Source organism: Branchiostoma floridae, chromosome 12 (genome assembly GCF_000003815.2).
Source record: "Branchiostoma floridae strain S238N-H82 chromosome 12, Bfl_VNyyK, whole genome shotgun sequence".
Lineage (NCBI taxonomy): Eukaryota > Metazoa > Chordata > Leptocardii > Amphioxiformes > Branchiostomatidae > Branchiostoma > Branchiostoma floridae.
The window spans coordinates 4,930,328-4,949,188 of NC_049990.1; the positions used below are offsets into that span (position 1 = coordinate 4,930,328).

The 18,861-nt window shown below is 41.6% G+C and overlaps 3 protein-coding genes across 5 annotated transcripts; 2 read left to right on the plus strand and 1 right to left on the minus strand.

Moving 5' to 3' along the window:
- Positions 1–1,321: 1,321 nt before the first annotated feature.
- Positions 1,322–8,225, plus strand: LOC118427352 (TLC domain-containing protein 4-B-like). Of its 3 annotated transcripts, XM_035837092.1 has the most exons (9): positions 1,324–1,343; positions 3,165–3,231; positions 3,750–3,950; positions 4,170–4,259; positions 4,877–4,935; positions 5,275–5,366; positions 5,556–5,629; positions 5,904–6,045; positions 6,604–8,225. In XM_035837092.1, the coding sequence occupies exons 3-9, from the start codon at positions 3,784–3,786 to the stop codon at positions 6,742–6,744; spliced, it is 765 nt and encodes a 254-aa protein (XP_035692985.1). In that variant the 5' UTR covers positions 1,324–1,343; positions 3,165–3,231; positions 3,750–3,783; the 3' UTR covers positions 6,745–8,225. The 3 variants fall into 3 exon arrangements, with proteins under 3 accessions (XP_035692987.1, XP_035692985.1, XP_035692988.1); XM_035837094.1 differs by lacking the exon at positions 3,165–3,231 and having other exon boundaries at positions 1,322–1,343; XM_035837095.1 differs by lacking the exons at positions 1,324–1,343; positions 3,165–3,231 and adding an exon at positions 1,523–1,566 and having other exon boundaries at positions 3,751–3,950.
- LOC118427353 (TLC domain-containing protein 4-like) lies at positions 7,951–18,278 on the minus strand. Its single transcript, XM_035837096.1, has 6 exons — positions 17,875–18,278; positions 12,331–12,420; positions 11,782–11,840; positions 10,374–10,468; positions 9,213–9,286; positions 7,951–8,913 (listed from the first exon to the last, which is right to left on the minus strand). The coding sequence occupies exons 1-6, from the start codon at positions 18,036–18,038 to the stop codon at positions 8,640–8,642; spliced, it is 756 nt and encodes a 251-aa protein (XP_035692989.1). The 5' UTR covers positions 18,039–18,278; the 3' UTR covers positions 7,951–8,639.
- LOC118427351 (gastrula zinc finger protein XlCGF57.1-like) lies at positions 12,916–15,914 on the plus strand. The gene is made up of 2 exons (XM_035837091.1): positions 12,916–13,047; positions 13,960–15,914. The coding sequence occupies exon 2, from the start codon at positions 13,967–13,969 to the stop codon at positions 15,539–15,541; it is 1,575 nt and encodes a 524-aa protein (XP_035692984.1). The 5' UTR covers positions 12,916–13,047; positions 13,960–13,966; the 3' UTR covers positions 15,542–15,914.
- Positions 18,279–18,861: the final 583 nt, after the last annotated feature.

An 18,861-nucleotide genomic window follows, 5' to 3' on the forward strand; every position in this document is an offset into this window, starting at 1 on the left:
AAAGATGTCTCGAAGTGTAGATTTTTTTACCAGAAATAAATCTATAGTAACGTTACAAACACAGAAGACGATATGCTTATATTGCTCCATTGTTCTTGGTGACCTTGAAAGTTAACATTCGATTTGACTTACCACGAGTTTGATCTAATTCAATAGGGTAAAAGAATGGCAGGAAGTTATAGACAGACATGTCATGTGGTACCTTATATTGTCCTCCAACTTGTAGGTTGAACTCTTCTCTTTGCATCTTCAGAAGTTTGACGAGATTTTGAAGGCAAAAAAAAAGACTTTCAAGGAGGTCGTGTTCGCCGGAAAACTTTCGAACTTGGCAACGCGAACGCCCATTCATGACGTCAATTTTCGAACACCCCTTCATGACGTCGATATTCGAACGCCCATTCATGACGTCAATTTTCGAACACCCATTCATGTCGATGTTCGAACACCCATTCATGTCGTCGATGTTCCAACACCCGTTCATGACGTCAATTTTCGAACACCCATTCAAGACGTCAGAAGAAAGTTGGAACACTGGTTTATTTGGCTGACAACGACGTCGGCAGATCCTGGGTCTTTCACTTTAAATGGTAACGTGCAAGCTATTCTATAAAGTAAATGCCCTAATCTCCCAAGTCCGACGGCAGCCTAAGATAGTATCAAAAGCTGCAGAGGAGTGAAGCCGGCTACCGGGGTAGCCAAACACACTCCTAGGCCGGCTTCACTCCTATGGCAACTTTTGATGCTATCTTATGCTACCTATAATAACGTCCTTGGTTGGAGATTATAATTTATATTGATAAAATGCCCGGCGTGTAGATGTATATGGTTCCTGGATTGTTTTGCAAAAACGTGCTGACGTTACATTGTTTGCGCAAAACATGCTTCAACTGACTTCGTCAAGCAGATGTAAGGGGGGAACAGTAATCTTTTTTTGGGTGTCCCGCTCTCTGACACGCGTCCTTGTCATCCAACCAGGGAATGGATTTGACCGCCCTTCCCCATTTTTGGGATCAGCTTACAATGCGTATGACGTAACGTACAATCTGAAGTTCGCGCTTGGCATTTGAACTGCGTCACGAGTTGCCAGTCACGAAACGTTCTGGGCATTCTCGGGTATCCCTTGGGTATGACACCCCCTATATGAGGAATGGTATGCTCTACACGCCCTCTCAATGAATGATTGAATTGGGTCATACCAACAAGGAAGGGGAGGTGACCGTTGCGCCGTACGTAAACATCCGAGTGCCAAACAGGATATCGGTTGCGACCGGAAACACCCGCCCCTGTTTTTGGAACACAAGGCCACAACAGACTCTGACCCCAACCAAGACTTCAACACTTCGGTAAGATTTTCAACATGTTTCGTTCTTTCACCTTCTTTAATACTTGAGTAAATTCATTTATAATGTTCAGGCCGGAAGTAACGTTAGATATGATTCAGTCGGTAAACAAATTTTGAGCAGAAACCACATGATACTTGGTAGCCATTTTGGATGGTAGAAATTTGAGTGAACATTCACGACTCAGACATGTGTCCCTACCGGGCCAAGGTTGACTCCTAAACTGGTAATAGAACAAATTATAGCTGTTACTTATGTTAGATTAGGCCGGATTGTGACCGTTTTGTTTCGTTGCAGAACGTTTGTAACATGTTGTAACTACGGGGTCAACATATGGTGTTGTAACATTACATAATTTGTGTAACTTTAGGGTCATAGTCCACTGTTTATCAACTGTAAGTACGTAGTGGGAAGAGGGAGGGATGTTGGCTTATGTTGTGTTGTTTTTCTGTAAACCCAAATAATCGAAACTCAACTCAAATTGGTTTCTGTGTGTGCAGTTTTGTTTGTAACGTTACTAACGTTAGGGCTTAGCCGTTAAGCCCTCGAAATTAATATTGTGTCATTATTCCCAACAGCCTCCCTGTACCGACAAGCAGTTGCGAGTAACGTTTATAGTCGATAGAAACAAAACTGTCCACGTGGTTCGGAATATCTAGTCGTTGGTTTCTTTCGTACGGTACTGTAACGTTGCAATGTTTTCTACGCCCCCCTCCCCAACTAGTGTTCAATTGACCGCCCTTGGCGTGCTAGTGTCTGACTTAAAAGAGTCAACGTTACGATATGGTTGCTGGGTGGTAAAATCGTAAGGCATTTGTCCCACCCAGAGGTTAAGGGCACGTTATCAAGAAAACCTGGCTCTTGTGCGGAATGATATGGCGAGAATCTGGGTAACGTCCGTGTTGGTACGCCCAAGGGGGTACGTCCTTGTGGACGTTGACCTATAGCTACCTAAAAAAATCTCAGGGTTATTCCATCTGAGAAGTTTTAGAGGGGCGTCCAGGCAGGTAATACTCCGTTCCCTTTCATTTCGATCACTGTATCTTTTGAAAACATTTGCAAAACAGGTGCTCTCCAAAAGACGTATAGTGAAATATGTAGAGCGATATTTGATCAATGGCCCCTCCCCATACACGCAACCATACTTGGTACCTTCTCGATTCATTTCTAGTCCATTAAAAAGGTCATTTGAGGCAATACTCTAAGCACTATTTGGCCATAAACCAGGCAATTAGAGGTGTAATTTGCATGTTATATGGCGCCCAACTGTAATTTTTCACATTCCAAAATTATGCCAAAATGCACTGATTTGTGGTATTATATCTAATTATGATTATAAATATGAATGAAAACTTGATGTGGGTAACGTACTGCGTTACGGCAAGAATCGTATATTCACGGTGGACGCCAAAAATCAGTACTAAAGCGAAAGATATTGACAATGTTTGGAAATCATGCCCTTGTTTGGAGTGCTTTATCGAGGCAATTTGACCTTGGGTTCACACACTCTCAATGACACAGCTGTGTCCCGCCCGCCTTTTGCGTGCCGCCAGTGTTCTGTTCTATGTAACATAAACAGATGACACGAATGAGGTCACCAATCGCACTAGACTCACCTGTTCTTTCATCAGCCAATCGGCGCCAAACACCAGACATTACGTCATTTCGTGTGAAGAAAACAGACAATACTCACACGAATCTCCGTCCGATCCGAAAATTATCAACAGCCGATGTTAAAATCCGTTCTAGAACACTGACTTTTGTGCTCCATTGTATTGTCGTAACTATTGGCATTGCAACGTATTAATCTTACGTCAAATACAGGTGGACAAAGCGTTCGGGGAATCCGTGAATCTGTTACGCGCTCGGGAGGATAGCGTGTCAGAAAAAGGTACAAAAGATTACGGTAGTCCTTTCCATTATCTGCCTCGTGATTTCGATTATTACAAATACAAGCTATTTTTGCTAGTTTTGTATTTGTATCTAGTTTCGTATTTCGATCTCATACAATGTCTTATTTCGCTATCAACTTCCTTTTGTCTTGTGTTTATGTAATGATATGTGAGGACGTATGTTTACGGATTTATGTAAGGACGTATGTTTACGGATTTATTTAGACTTCAATTTATTAGGACTTAGCCACGTAACCTGTATGCATGTTATACTTTGCCTACCATTACGCAAAAGCTCAAACAATCAAACAAACTAACCCATACGCTTGTTATACTTTGATTCAATTTAATTTAATTGAATCAATGATTGTTTTGACGCTTAAAAGGATAGAAAGCATACAGGTTAATCTGTTTGATTGTTTTGCTTTGCCTACCATTGTTTGATTGTTTTGCTTTGCCTGCCATTACGCAAAAGATCAAACAAAATGCATACTTTTCACTGTTTGCTCCCATTTAGTTTCGTCCAAGATTTCTAGAAGAAACCATTGACCATGGCCTTGACGTTGGGGATGGATATCCCCTACTACGCCACGGTGCTGGGCTCCTTGGCGGCGTTTCTTCTGACGTACAGACTACTCAGCCCTTGGATCCTGCACAGACTGTTCCCGTCCTACTACACCGCGCAACCAGATAGTGCCAAACCTCAGCTGCACGAAGCGTAAGATACTTTTCAAAAATTAGTCTACCAAAAAAATCATATTCCTTATTTCGATTGCACTTTCTTTTCGCCAATTTACTAAGAATATATAGAAATGTCACAATCCATTTACAAGCATATTTGACAGGGTCTTCTTAGCTTGCTAATTTACTAAAAACAAATATACAAATTTTGAAGAAAAAAAATCAGATGATTCAATTAAAGTCTTTACATTTTCAGAACAATGGCAGCATGCTCCTCAATAGTGGTGGGCATCTGGGCATGTTCAGTCTACTTTTTGAACGACAATGTCAAAGGTAACCTCATAAGGTAAGACAGTGTATACACGCATGCTCCATGGCCAAGGCAGCACTCCATTTTATTCACGCATATGAATCATTTTTGGGGGTAAATAAATGACTATTAATTGTATGCCTTTACGAGTGTCAACTAATAAACACGTGACGACGATAGCCTCTATAGCAGGCTCTCTGAGCATTTTTTTCATCTTTTTTTGGCTCATAATACACTTTTGCTGGCCTTGTCTTTTTGTACTGGGTCACTTGTACTGCCGGCCCGTAGAGGCTGCACACACGTTAGGAATAATGGAAACCCCTACTCTCCAAGCAGAGGTTAGGCTCCGGCTGTTTTTTCAACGTTATTTTAGTCGTTTTTATCGGGCTTTCTATTTTGTCTAATTCTAAAACAGCCTAACCTCTGCTTGGAGAGTAGGAAACCCCCATATGTCACGCGCTACGCGCTCCGCCCTAGCAAAGGCGTCGGCAGTACAAGCGACCCAGTACAAAAAGAAATGACCAGCAAAAGTGTATTATGAGTCCAACCAAAGACGAAAAAGACCCAGAGAGCCTGCTATGGCGACGAGAGTTTCAGTAGCAGATATTTCTGTTGCCTGTATTTGAATACGGCCGCACCCTTGTGTATTTTAGGTACGATGCCCCCAGTGTCCGATACAACTGTGCAATCTTCTTGGGTTACGCCATGGCAGGTAAAATTTCATTCATCCTTCCAATATATTTAAGGGCCACTACAAAAATTGACAAGACAATGAGTTAGAACATGTCACAAAACAGAAGGTTTTACGAAGAAGGTATCAGAAGTTTTAGATTGTTTCTGTTATCAGTATAGCGGGTATAATCGTCAGCGTAACATACCAGCGTGTGGCGACGTCGTTACAGTAACGTGTCAGTCTCGATGTATCAAAAACTATTATCCTTTGCGCATGCGTGAGTGTCAATTGAAACATCGTGCTCTTTAAATAAAAGTTATAACAAACGTAAGATGAGGATTCAAAATCAGTATTCATTGTGTATGTCTACTTTCCCAGATTCCTCATTGATGGCGATTTACCCTCAGACGGGCGGCTTGCTGTACCACATACACCACGCCGTCTCTCTCTTCGTCGGATATGTCGGGGTTGTAAGTGAAAAATGGTTAAATTAATGTTAGGCATAATATATGACACAGTGACACAGTGCTTGTAAAGGAACAACAGACATCATCAAACTTTGTGTTCACGACTCCCATTTACAGTCGTTTGCGTTGGTCATTTTCGATCATATCTACATCGAAAAAAAAAAATGTTGTGTTTGCTTTTTCCCCCCACAGTTCTACAGTTGTTTTCCCTACCATACAAACATAGGCATGATGATGGAGCTATCCAGCCCATTTTTGAACCTCAGGTAAGGTCTTTCATGTGAACCTGTCACCGGTGTCACCAACAAAAGCAGTCATGTCACCTATTTTATTCCCGGTGGTTTTACTGCACTGGGTTCCTTTATTTCTTCTTATACCAGCCGTCCCCCACTTCTTTTGAAAATAGTTGTCACATGTTTTCCTGTTGTTGTCAATTTTGTTTGTACATTTTGTTAATTTGTTTCTTCATTTGCTATAACAGACAGAGGTCATGATAACCAACGTTCACATTTCATTCATACTTTTCACCTCTCCTTGCAGGTGTATCCTCAATGACCTTAAATACCCCACAAAATCTATGTCCTACTTCTGGAACGGGGCCGCCTTTTTACTCTCCTTCTTCTTGGTCCGCGTCGTGTCCATGGGCGGGTACTGGTACAACATGAGCCTCGCTGCCAGGGAGGTACGTTCGAATCATATCGATCGCCAAATATGGCGTGTCTGCACTCACGTGACCATGACGTCACGAATCGTCCGCCATGTTGGTGTGTTATAGAAAAGTGCGAAGTCACTAATTTTTTTTTATATTTAGTTGACATCTCCTTACCACAAATGCCTGCGTTTTGTCTTTTTAAAATAGAGGTGATTGATTGATTGTCCCACCATCTTTGATCAACTAGTATTTATTCCACCAAAATAGCGGTGATCTAGCTCTCTTTTTCGAGGTTTTGGCGTCATTTGAAAGTAAAACAATCCTCCCAAGGCGTCGCCGATGAAAGTTAATCTCCTTAAAGTGTACCGGACACCTGTAAAAATAGCTGAAAAGCATTTGAATATCAAAACTGCACATAGAACATAGTATTCTGAAGTTGGTTTTAAACCTGAGTAATGAGAAATAAAGTTTTACTTTAACGGCCTTTCAAAGTGTGGTTGTTCCGACGATCTTTTGTACAATGATTAACGCCTTTTTGTCATCTGTAACGAGAATGCTAACTCACTTTACCCTTTGCTTTTATGGCAGGACGACTTCTACCAACTACAGATCCCCGTCTACATTTGCTACCTCGGCGGTGGGGTCGTCTTTTCTTTACTGAACGCCTACTGGTTCTCGCTGCTGTGCAAGGAGGCGTACAGGGTATTAATTGAGAAGAAAGCCGACTGATAGAATAATCACAGTATATCTACTCTCAAAGCAAAGGTTAGGCTCCGGCTGTTTTGACGCTTTTTAGACGTTTTTATTGGGCGTTCTGTTTTTTAACGGTTTTCTTGATGTCTAGGCCGGCAGTCGTCAAGAAAGCCTCATAAAAACGTCAAAAACAGCCGGAGCCTAACCTTTGCTTGGAGAGTAGGGTATATCGTCTTCACCGAAGCCATTTGGTAGAATCATTCCATACCTAGCGTAAGTCGTCTCCAGGCAGACGTAGGGACTGCTTTATTTTCGCCTGTTTTTACAGTGTCTTACTGCAAAGAGATTTTCCTCTACCCCATGTAGACGTAACATCTGCTCGGAGATAAGCTATACGGGCAGTCATAGGTGCGTTTGCTGAGTGCCGATTTGCTGTTGCCTTAAATAAGATTCAGCTTTGTTCTGCAGTTGATTGCGCAGACTCAAGCTGAACAGTTTGATAGGATCTCAGGCTAGATTTGATGATGTGCCTTTTGAATCTTGTTTTTGTGGAGAGCCGTACACAGAAAGCGGTTGTTCGTAGCAAACATTGCATCCAATCTTCCAGCTTTGCCAATAGTGCTTCCTCTTTAGAGCTATTTACCAGAAGATGAAGGAAAAACAAAAAAATGTACGCATATTGAGAACGACTAAAAGATAATATTTTGATCAATTTTACATAGTGTTTCGTGGATATGTTGTGGTTATTTTACTGCTTTTTCGATCAGTTCATGTCACACTAAAATCCTCTGTGAGTACAGAAAGGCAGCACCCCTACCTCATTTTGAAAAACTATTTTGCTGCTATATGTCGTCTGCCATAATACGTAATCTCTCATGCCAAAGCGCACATTTTGCCAAATACATGTACCAATGCACAGACGATCTATGTTATGGATCACACGACTTAACCACATACCCAGTTTTCGTAGCCTGGTCATTCAGGTATTATAGCTCCCGTCTCTTCTGTCCTTTAGGCTATGATACGGCTGGATACCAAGCTACAGTTTTGATATGCATAGAGTTCGAAGTCCTTACATGCTATGCACAACTATTTATATGCGTTCATATTAATTGCCAAATGATTGATTGAAATTATGTGTTGCATATCTGCACGCTGTCATTATATTATTAGTTGTGACAATTATTTCTCTTCCATTCGATTTTGAAGGGAAGTAAAAAATGCAAACAATGCAAATGATCATTTAAGACGTCATGAACATGTTTTTATTCCAAATATGAAATCAAATTTTTACCAACAATTATTCTACCCAGCAAAATAGTAATGGTGATGTAAGTTCTTCCATAATCACAGTTGACATATAAATGTCCTTAATTAGTTACATTTACTGTAAGAATGTATGTTCATCCGTGTACACTTTGTCACCTTAGAACAGCTAGCTCCGTGGATGGAAGAAATACAAACGGTGTGATTGTCATGACAACAATGAACTTACAATAAATCATTTTATGAAACCAGATTGTATACTACACGGTATATCTATTATAATAGCTTTACGTCTTCTATGCCTAAAATCTTTCAATATATTTTTTCTAGTTTCAGATGACATTGAGTTACGTTTACGAATCTTAACATTTTTATAGAAATACGTGCGGTCTCTTTGGCTGATAAGAAATCAGATGGATACAGAATACATGTGCGTGTGTTCGCGCGCGCGTTTGTGTGTATGTGTGTGCGTGTGTGTTCAACTCGAAAGGGACAAAACAAAATATAAACCTTGAATGTAATGAAGACAAAACGTCCTTTACTGCATATCTACTGCTGAGAGTGTTTGTGTGTGTGTGTGTGTGTGTATATTCAACTCGAATGGGAGAAAGCAAAATATAAACCTTGAATGGAATGAAAAGAAAAACGTCCTTTACAACACATATCTACTGCTGACGATCCTTAATAATTGCTCTAGCCCCTAATAATATCTTGACAAACCAAAAGACGTTCATGGCGTTAAAGATGGGCATGAGAACCAAGCCTGTCAGTATGATTGCAACTCCTTGTTGGAAGAGCGCTCTAGACGCGTACACTGCCACGTTGTACCAGAAGAGAGGAATGGTGAGTATTCGGACTAGGAAGAACGCAACTGTCCATACGACGCTGTTGATCATGTAAAGGTCCGATCTCTTGTACCCCATCACGTCCAGTATAACTCTGTAACGGAAAGAAGTCATTGTAAGGTCTCGAAGACATTGGTTGGTCTCATTTCCACCAAGTTTCTACAGTCAATCTTACAGAATTTCAAAACGCCAGGAGGAGTCGGATACTCTGCCAACTAGATTCCTTTGTAGAAAATTGGACCATTGTTTTGAGTATCGCCCATTCACAACTTTTCATGAACAATCAGGTTCAGGTCTGGATAGTGTCCTGATCCTGTGGACTCGAACCGTACCTGTACCTGAATATTCTGTACCGGTACCTACTCCTGATACCCTTGTACAAATGACACCCACCTCATGTTCAGCATCGGGTTGGAAATCTCCATCAGAAGATAAAGGTTGATGTAGTACGGGAGAACCGGGTATGTCTGAAAGGAGTGGGGAAAACATCGGCGAATGTTTACTTTATCATTATCATGAATGTTGAGTACATGTGCAGGGCTCGAAATACTGGGTGCATGTGCACCCAGGTGCACCCAAAATTGGAGCTGTGCACCCACTTATTTTCTGTGGGTGCACAGGGTGCACCCAAATATTTTTTTAGGTTTCTGTATCTAAAGATATCAAAGTATACTAGTATACATCATATTCTTGACATCTGAGTGTTAGAAAGATAATGAAAATGTCTGTAATGGTACATGTACATGTACTTGTTTAAGAATTTGATAGCTTGTAACTAAGTTTTATTATAGGTAATAACTTAAACTTAAGTTGTGCACCCAAAATTTTTTTGGTGCACCCAATATTTTAAGCTGGGTGCACCAGTGCACCTAATCCCAAAAATGAATTTCGAGCCCTGATGTGTATGTATCAGCTACACAAAAAAAAGGATACACAGGATACACAGGATACAACGTATGGCAACAGCTACTAAACAACATACAGGAAAAAATCATTATCGATAACAGTATAAGAATTACAGCACAGTCATGTATCTGTCAGAGTGATCTGGCCTCGCATTTTGGTGATTGTGCAAATACATTGACCTACGTATGCGGACATTGGAGTTGGAGATTATAGCTGTGCATGACAAAAATCAGTCTGCGTTTCAGATGAGGAAAAGTGTGTTTTAGTATTATGAAATAGCGCTTCTCTCTGTACTGTAAGTATGACAGGTAATTAAGAAATAGGGACATATTAACTGCTCGCATCAATTTTCTAATCTCCAAGCAGATCCTACAATGGCATAAAATAGTACCAAACTGGCCAAGGAGTGTAGTCAGCCAAGAGGTGTCCATTTGCCATGGCAACAGGGAGGGGCGAGCAACACCATTGTTGAATAGAAATGCTCCTCCCTGTTTCAGTGGAGGCAGATCTCCGGTAGCGAAACACACTCCTAAGCCGGCTTCACTCCTCTGGTAGCTTTTGATACTATCTTATGCTACCGTAGGATCTGCTTGGAGATTATCAATTTTCGTCCGTTTCCTACGAGCCGCCAAACTCAAAGCCACTCACCAGCCCAGCATAGCCGCTGTACAGACTTGCAGCGTGGTGTAACAGGAGGTCATTGACCCCTGTGAACTCCGGCGTTAGCAAAAGCAGGAGAGTGTCTAAGGAAAGCAGAGAGGTAGTTATGCTTAGTAGAGGTTCAGCTCTGGTTGTTTTAGACGTGTTTCAGTGTTGCGTTTTTTTTTACCATCTGGCTTTCTCGTGAACGCGAGACATAAAGAAAACGGTACAAAACAGAAAGTCCGATAAAAACGCATTAAAAAAAAAAAAAAACAGCCGGTGCCTAACGTGTGCTTGGAGAGTCGTTACGCTACGCCAAGATGGTTCCTAAGATGAAACCATCATACACAAAGAGGAAAACGAATAAGATATATTCACCATAGCCATGCTCCGTGCCGCATGATCGTTACATATTTCTACAGATTACTCACGGTGACACTTCCTTTATAAATCTGTCGATTATTGTTAACTTAAGGCAAATGCAATACAAGACTGGCAATAAAAATGTATTATTGCCATGACGACGATTGAGGGTACAACAATACAGCTCAAATCAGAAATAGACTGGAACTTCCCTGTCGCACTATCCCTGGCACAATATACTAGCCCACCTATAACATAAACCTACAGCCAGCAGAAATGTACTATCCCCGGTACATCACAATGGTCTGCCAGTGACCTAAACCTACAGCTGAGCACTACAGAAGTATTTCCTGTCTGCCCGTGGCGTATGGCTTGAACAAGCTCTAGAAAAGAAAATGTATCCTTCATAACATAACATAACAACCAAGACAACGTGATCCATTGTGCAGTTCCCTGTCTAGTTTCAAAGGACAAATTCCTCCAGGGAGCAAGTGTGACCTACATTCCACCATTGCATACCAGAGATACATCTGGAACAGATTTTGGGGGGAGGGCTTGCATACCCAGCATACTGCATTCCTGTGGAAATGCCTGTGCAATTCCTAGAATTTTTGCAGACTGAATGCAATATATACCACTTGACGACTCCCCTGAGGCGTCGTCAATAACGTTACATGTAATAGTCTAAGCAGGCTAATAGAGAGAACAATTTGCTATGGGAGTTTTGCAACCAGAGGGTTATTGCCTCCGGAGCTCCGGACTGACTCCCCTGACCAATCATTCCTGCCAAATTCTACGATTCGCGTAATCTCCAAGCAGATCCTACAATGGCATAAGATAGTACCAAACTGGCCAAAGAGTGTAGCCAAGAGGTGTACATTTGCCATGTTCCCAGGTAGCAAAGCACACTCCTAAGCCGGCTTCACTCCTCTGCCAGCTTTTGATACTAATTTATGCTACCGTAGGATCTGCTTGGAGATTACGATTCGCGTACTCCCGTAGGAAGGCCTGGTGAAGGCTATGGCAATCGGCAAAAAACAGAAACGTTTACCTGCTATGGTATAACCCAGGAAGATGGCAACGTTATGGCGAAGTAAAGAACAGTCATATCTGCAAGCAACGAAAATGGATTTAAGCCTAATATCTATAACATATTAGAACAGACAATACAATATAAAAGGTTACAGCAAAAGAAAATCAATGTTACCGTCGTTACTGAAAAAAGAGCTAGGATAAAAAATCGTACTTCGTATTCGTTATTCCTCTGTCACATTATCCACGATCTTCGAGCGTATCGATGGAAGATCTGCTATGTAAAGATCGATAGAGTATTTTTTTTTTACCTGAAAACCGTCCCTGTCACATACATTAAAGCTATACTTTGCACCTTGTACAATTGTTGTGCAATAAAGTTATTATTATCAGCAAGGCTCGGGCGATTGCCGCAGAATCGTCGTCCGATCGATTTTCGCCAAATGTGACAGGGGTATATTCTTGAAATCGTATTGGCTCTTACGAATTGCTGCAAGATGTTGCAAAAATCAAAACGTGATACACACTGTCGTATCAATGTCTAAAGACGTGTATTTTGATATCTTACCGTACAAGATCCGGCCCGATGTCCGAGCGGAATAAGAAGATGTAACCTGAGATCGTGCCTTCCACCAGGGCTGCACATAACGACGCCGTGCTGTGAAGTATACAATTGTTTTCATATAATTAAAAAATAATTTTCTAATAACTTCAGATAATTAAAATGTGCGAACGTGAGTTTGTAGGTTTCACCATTATACATATGCACATAAAAAAATAGCTTCATTGCAGTGGTATGTACCAAATAAAAATAAAAATAGAAAAAATATTAGGGGCAATAATACTTGGTAACACCATCCTTATGGTCAAAAAAATATTTACAATTTTTTTCATGCCATTTATCAATATTCGTTATGACTTATCGTGTCTCAAATTCTAAAACGTCCTGATAGTTCCAAAGAAAGCTGCTAGATGGCTTATTTCACTTTTTCTAAAAGCCTACAAAAACTTACTCTCCAAGCAGAGGTTTAGGCTCCGGCTGTTTTTTAACGTTTTTTTAGTCGTTTTTATCGGGCTTTCTATTTTGTCATTTTTTTTCGTTGTGTCCGGCCCCAGTAACAAAAACTCAAATAGGCCAACTGCGACACACAGTAAATTGGGTAAGAAGGCACACTTATGACCTTTCACCTCACAGGACGTTGACCTTTCACACTTAGCTGTTACAGAGAAAACGACGACCGCGTCGTTGTTGTGTGACGGTAAAAAAAATCACCATTTGAAGCAGGTAAGAACGCGAAATTTACAAACTGACTGTCTTATCTTGAGATATGGGAAATATAGGTTATTTCTGTGATATATGGGTACAGTTGGGCGATGTAAGGTAAGGCTTCTCTGGATGAGAAAAAATTGGGGAGGGGGGCCCGGCCCGGCCCGGTCAAACCAAACAGGCCCCCACCACACTTACATTGTTTAGCAGCCAGACTGTTTTCTGGTTGAACCAAGGAGCTTTGATAACAGCTCTTTGGTTAAACAACTTTTAGTAATAATATCCTAGTATTACGAAATCGGTTGAGACCTAAAAATTATTATAGCAACCGGCCTTGTACTTGTGTGATGGGAAACAGATTTCCAGAACAAAAAAAAAAAAAAAAAAAAAAAAAAATTCCAAAACTACAAACCAAGGAGGTTGAGAAAATCTTGTTTTTTAACCTTCTTGCACAAAGGTAGCACATGGAGGGCTGTGTGAGCAAACTACTGTAAATGCAGAAACTTTCGCGGTGTTTTAATGTTCGAGGTTTTCACGGTGGCTGTTTCACAGCGAACTTAAAACCACCACAAACATTTTCCATGCCAGTAATTAAGAGACTACAGTGCATGGTGCTACCGGGAACTTAAAACCACAGCGAAAATTCCTTTTTCCCACTACCGCGAAATTCAATCCCCGCAAACTTAAATGCATTTACAGTATCAATTCAACACATTGTTCACGTCACCGTTTGGAGGATCTCATGATTCTTGTTAACGACAAACATAGTGGGCAAAGTGAGCAAAAAAAATTGGGTCAATTAAATTCTTCTATGAAAATGTCAGTCTTGTAAAGTTCAGTCTTTGTATTACGATGTCATTCAACAACACAGATGAACCTTCATGTCATGTTGAAATCAATGTCTTTCATTATTTCTATTTTTTCCATCAGCTCGGACATGGCAGAGGCTGGTAATGGGTCTCATACTGCTGTTTCTCAGAAATTGAGTGATGGGTATCCTACTGAGGTTTCAAGGGACAGGGATACAAGCAAGGCCAATGACCAGCCCGCATCAAGCAAAAGTTTGGACCATCAGCCAGAAATAAATACTGATGACAAGCCCTACATGTGTGGAGAGTGTGGGTACAGGACAGCTCGAAAAGTTCACTTTTCTGCGCATATGGCAATTCATACTGGAGAAAAACCCTACAAGTGTAACCACTGTGACTATTCTGCTGCACAGAAAGGCACTTTGAAGCGACATCTAGCAAAACACTCTGGTGACAAACCCTACATGTGTGGACAGTGTGGGTACAGGACAGCTCAAAAGCGCAACTTGTCTGAACATATGAGAACCCATACCGGTGAAAAACCCTATAAGTGTGACCAGTGTGATTACTCTGCCGCAAGGAAATCCACTTTAAAACAACATCTAGCATTTACACATTCTAGTGAGAAGCCCTTCATGTGTGGTAAGTGTGGATACCGTGCAGCTGAAAAGTCTCGGTTATCTCAACACATGAGAACTCATACTGGTGAAAAACCCTTTAAGTGTGACTTTTGTGATTATTCTGCTGCAAGGAAATGTACATTTGATACTCATCTATTGAAACACAAGGGTGAGAAACTCTACAAGTGTGACCAGTGTGATTTTTCTGCTTCCCAAAAATCTTATTTGAATAAACATCTAGCAAGACACACCGGTGACAAACCCTACATGTGTGGTGAGTGTGGGTACAGGACGACTCAAAAGGCTTACTTGTCCCAGCATATGAGGACTCATACTGGTGAAAAACCCTACAAGTGTGACCAGTGTGACTATTCTGCCGCACTGAAATCCACCTTGGACAGCCACATAGCCACACACACCAATGACAAACCCTACATGTGTGGAGAGTGTGGGTACAGGACAGCTCAAAAGTCTACCCTGTCAGGCCATATGAAAACTCATACAAAACCATACAAATGTGACCAGTGTGACTTTACTTCCGCAAACAAAAAGACATTGGATCATCATCTAGCAGTACATGCCTACCTGCGCGAAGAGTATGGGCACAAGGCAGCTCAGACTGATGAAAAACCCTACAAGTGTGACCAGTGTGATTATTCTGCTGCGGAAAAATCCCTCTTGGACGACCATCTATCCACACACATTGGTGACGAACTCTACACATGTGGGGAATGCGGGTACAGTACAACTGAAATATCTGCCTTATCCCAACACATGGAAACCCATATAGACCCAGAGCCCTACAAGTGCGACCAGTGTGATTTTTCTGCCGTAAAGAAGTACGAGTTGGACCGGCATCTGGAAGTACACGCCGGTGACAGACCCTACATGTGTGGAGAGTGTGGGTTTAGGACAGCTGACAAGTCTACCCTCTCTGGTCATATGAGAACTCACACAAAACCATACCAATGTGACCAGTGTGATTATTCCTGCGCAAACAAAGCTACATTAGAACGCCATGTAGCAGTACACGACTACCTGCGTGAAGAGTACAGTGTTGTCCCCAATGACTCCCAATTCTAGCTAAACAAATGGATGGAGGAGGTACCGTAATCTCCAAGCGGATCCTACGGTAGCATAAGATAGTATCAAAAGCTGGCAGAGGAGTGAAGCCGGCTTTGGAGTGTGTTTTGCTACCGGGGCAAATGGCAAGGCAAGGCAAATGGACACCTTTTGGACTACACTCCTTGGCCAGTTTGGTACTATCTTTTGCCATTGTAGGATCTGCTTGGAGATTAGAGGTACAGGGTGGCAGCAATGCCAAAATAGTGCTGACAAGTCATTCAGGGCACTGTCCAATCAAGGCCATGGAACCAGAACACTACCTAGCCTCCACATAGTAAGCTCTCTGGATCCTTTTTTCCGTCTTTTTTTGCCCATAATACACTTTTTGTCCCGGCCTTTTCTAGAGCTAACCCCACCATGTTCCGAGCAACCTCCTGTCCTCCGCAACCATTTTTCTGCCCCTTGAGTGGTCATGAATCCAGGTTTGACTGTTTCATGTTCAACAACTGTTTATAACATTTTGAAAAGTTGTGATGTAAGCTTTATACATGTGATGTTAAAGGTAGTTTCAGTGATTGTTATAGCTCTAGAGCACTGTTGATTCCAAATATGCTGATTTCTGTCAAGAGAAAATAAGGAAGTTTCGCTCTCTTTGCTTATGTGTGGTAGGTGTCTGCTATTGTGCCAGCCATGATAAGTGTAATTATCTCTACCAGTGTTGAACATTTTGAAAAGTTGTGATGTAAGCTTGTGTGGTGTTAAACATAGTTTCAGGGACAACCATTGCTTATAAGGTATAGAAATCATAGATACTTCTTCCTTGGCTACAGAGCACAGTTAATTATATATTATATTATAAAAAGATATGCACATTTTGGTCAAGAAAAAATAAGGAAGTTGATTAAAAGTACAGAATCCATTCCATATTTACATATTCACGTTGTAATTTATTGTACTGGTTGTACAACCACCTTGCCTTGGTGTGTAAAAACATCAAAGCCACAGGTAGTCCTTAAACTGAAATATCAGACCCGGAATTTCAGCTGCAGTGTCATAGAAATGCGGCTAGGAGGACCATTATAGAATTTAGCATTCGTTTTCCCAAGGACCTAACCTACCTACTACCTACCTACCTAGTCCCTAGACCTACCCACTTTATACCAAATATCATAATGATCCAGCCACCAAACACTGCCCCGAAAAAAATAGCCTTTGTGAAGGGGAGTGTTTACGAAGTGAAAATGTACCATCACTCACTAGGGCTTTACGGGGCGAGTTATAAACTGGCCCCGAGATAAACTGGTCTTGAGAACCACTTTCCCCATTCTTATCAGTGTGGCAACACAAGCTGGTACTACTCTCAGACTATGTCCGATAAAGCCCCCACTTGTGCAGCTGGCCGGGTGAGAAAGTAGACAATAGACGCAATGCAAACACTTAGCCGTAGTGCAGTACGACAATCAACACAGTCCATACAGACCACGGTGGGAAAGCAAGGAGGTTAGATTCATGTCATCCTTTTGGGCGCTTACTAGCCTCCCTCTGCTACCGCCACGTTTGCACCGTTGCCCGAAAGGGACGTAGCCTCTGTCTATTCTCCAAGCAGAGGTTGAGTCGCGGAGAAATAGTAGCAGTCGGGAAATTTACAGGCGCACTCCTCTCACGCGCCGGTAAATTTCCCGGCTACTATTTATGTTATATCTCCGCGACTCAACCTCTGCTTGGAGAATAGCCCCGGTCGTTACGAAGCAAAAATAAAAATTGTCTCGGTGAACTGCACTCACCTTTCGGTATTTTGAGCGCAATGAAACTGAGATGCTATCAGATCTGAAGAACTGTAATACTAGTAGTGGGGTTCAAGCGCCCCCAAACCACCTGAAAAAAGCTCCTTGCCCAAACCGACCATGCAAAACTGATGGATCCGACCCTTTGGCGTAGTGATTAGCCATCGGCGCGGCTTCGAATCCCGGGAGACAGAAGACAAGTTTCTCCCTTTTGTTTCAGAGCATTGATTAACGCACGTCTGCTATTACAAGGTGGGCACATTTGATTAAAACGATGCTTGACCGGGAATGCTTATGAAGGACAACAGTCACAGACTACATTTTACGTAGGAAAGCACCAACTTACGATTTTGATGAGCTACATAACAAATAACGTACCTAGATAATTAAATTAATTACTGCGACCAGTTTACATGCAATAAAAACAAATAAATTAATACCACGGTTACGTAACATCGTTAAGGTAGCAACGTTACATTTTCATTTTACGGTACATTCTAAGGACCGCATCAAATGCTTATTTATGATGATATGTATATGAAATTAAAAGACGTCGTTTTCTATTACCATTTCTGCACCTTTCTCTGCTCGCCGATTGGTAGACTGTTGTACCGTTTGGCAACAATGGATCTCCCCAGAATCACCGGAACCAGCCTGAAAATCACCCACGTTCCAACCGCCGATACACACACGGTGAACCAGTAGGGCAGGGCAGATTCTGCAGAAAGCATCTTTGACTTGAAAAGGATGTATTTCTTTACCTCCTGGAGCTCGTTTCTATTGAATAGCACAGAAGGAACCCTAATGGTCCTTTCCTTGGCGGTAGGTACACAAACGCCCCCCTCCCACTTCTCTTCAAACCGGCCTTACGTGCGTTTCGTATTTCACTCTATGCAAATCAGATAGACTACATGTACCTAGCCGAGCTTGCGTATATAACACATTATGCTTGGTTCCTTGGGGAGAAAACACCACTTTAATTGTTGCGAAAATATCCCATTTTCACAGCTATCCATTAGAACCGTTGAAACGGCCTTGAAAAATGTATACTAGTATCTGCATCAGGACATCGGATGTAAACATTGGCACTTGACAGGCTGAGGGTCATAACCTTTAACCCTCAGATGATACCTGATTGACCGGTTCTTGTGTAGGTATATCCAAGGACATCACATTGACCATGTAGGAAATTGTGCAGCGCTTTTTTTAGCAATCGCCAGGTGTCGCCATTGAACCATGTCAAGAAAAGGATGGATGGATAAAAAAGCTTCATAAAACGAATAACGTTGACCGTCAAAGGACGGAGAATGCTATGGTTTGACATGCTTAGCTTTTCTACAGATTCTCTTTCGAGCAAAATAACGTTAAAAGTAATATGGTAATCGAATCACTTACTTTAGTTTGCCAACAGCCTTTTTTGTTTTATTTAGTATAGACGTGGATTTTCTTTTGATGAGCGGTCAATGGCCGTCAAGGTCACTTCCATGACCTTGAAACTTTATTTGTCATTAAGAGGCATCCCATCATCCCTCTGTTTGTGCGCAACGCCTTATT

Excerpts from the sequence above, each read along its gene's own strand:
- LOC118427352 (XM_035837094.1), top strand. The coding sequence starts at position 3,784 with ATGGCCTTGACGTTGGGGATGGATATCCCCTACTACGCCACGGTGCTG. Across the intron at positions 4,936-5,274 it reads CTTGGGTTACGCCATGGCAG|ATTCCTCATTGATGGCGATT; the intron begins GTAAAATTTCAT and ends CTACTTTCCCAG. Across the intron at positions 5,630-5,903 it reads AGCCCATTTTTGAACCTCAG|GTGTATCCTCAATGACCTTA; the intron begins GTAAGGTCTTTC and ends CTCTCCTTGCAG.
- LOC118427351 (XM_035837091.1), top strand. The coding sequence starts at position 13,967 with ATGGCAGAGGCTGGTAATGGGTCTCATACTGCTGTTTCTCAGAAATTG.
- LOC118427353 (XM_035837096.1), bottom strand. The coding sequence starts at position 18,038 with ATGCTTTCTGCAGAATCTGCCCTGCCCTACTGGTTCACCGTGTGTGTA. Across the intron at positions 11,841-12,330 it reads ATCGGGCCGGATCTTGTACG|ATATGACTGTTCTTTACTTC; the intron begins GTAAGATATCAA and ends CGTTGCTTGCAG. Across the intron at positions 8,914-9,212 it reads AACCCGATGCTGAACATGAG|AGTTATACTGGACGTGATGG; the intron begins GTGGGTGTCATT and ends TTTCCGTTACAG.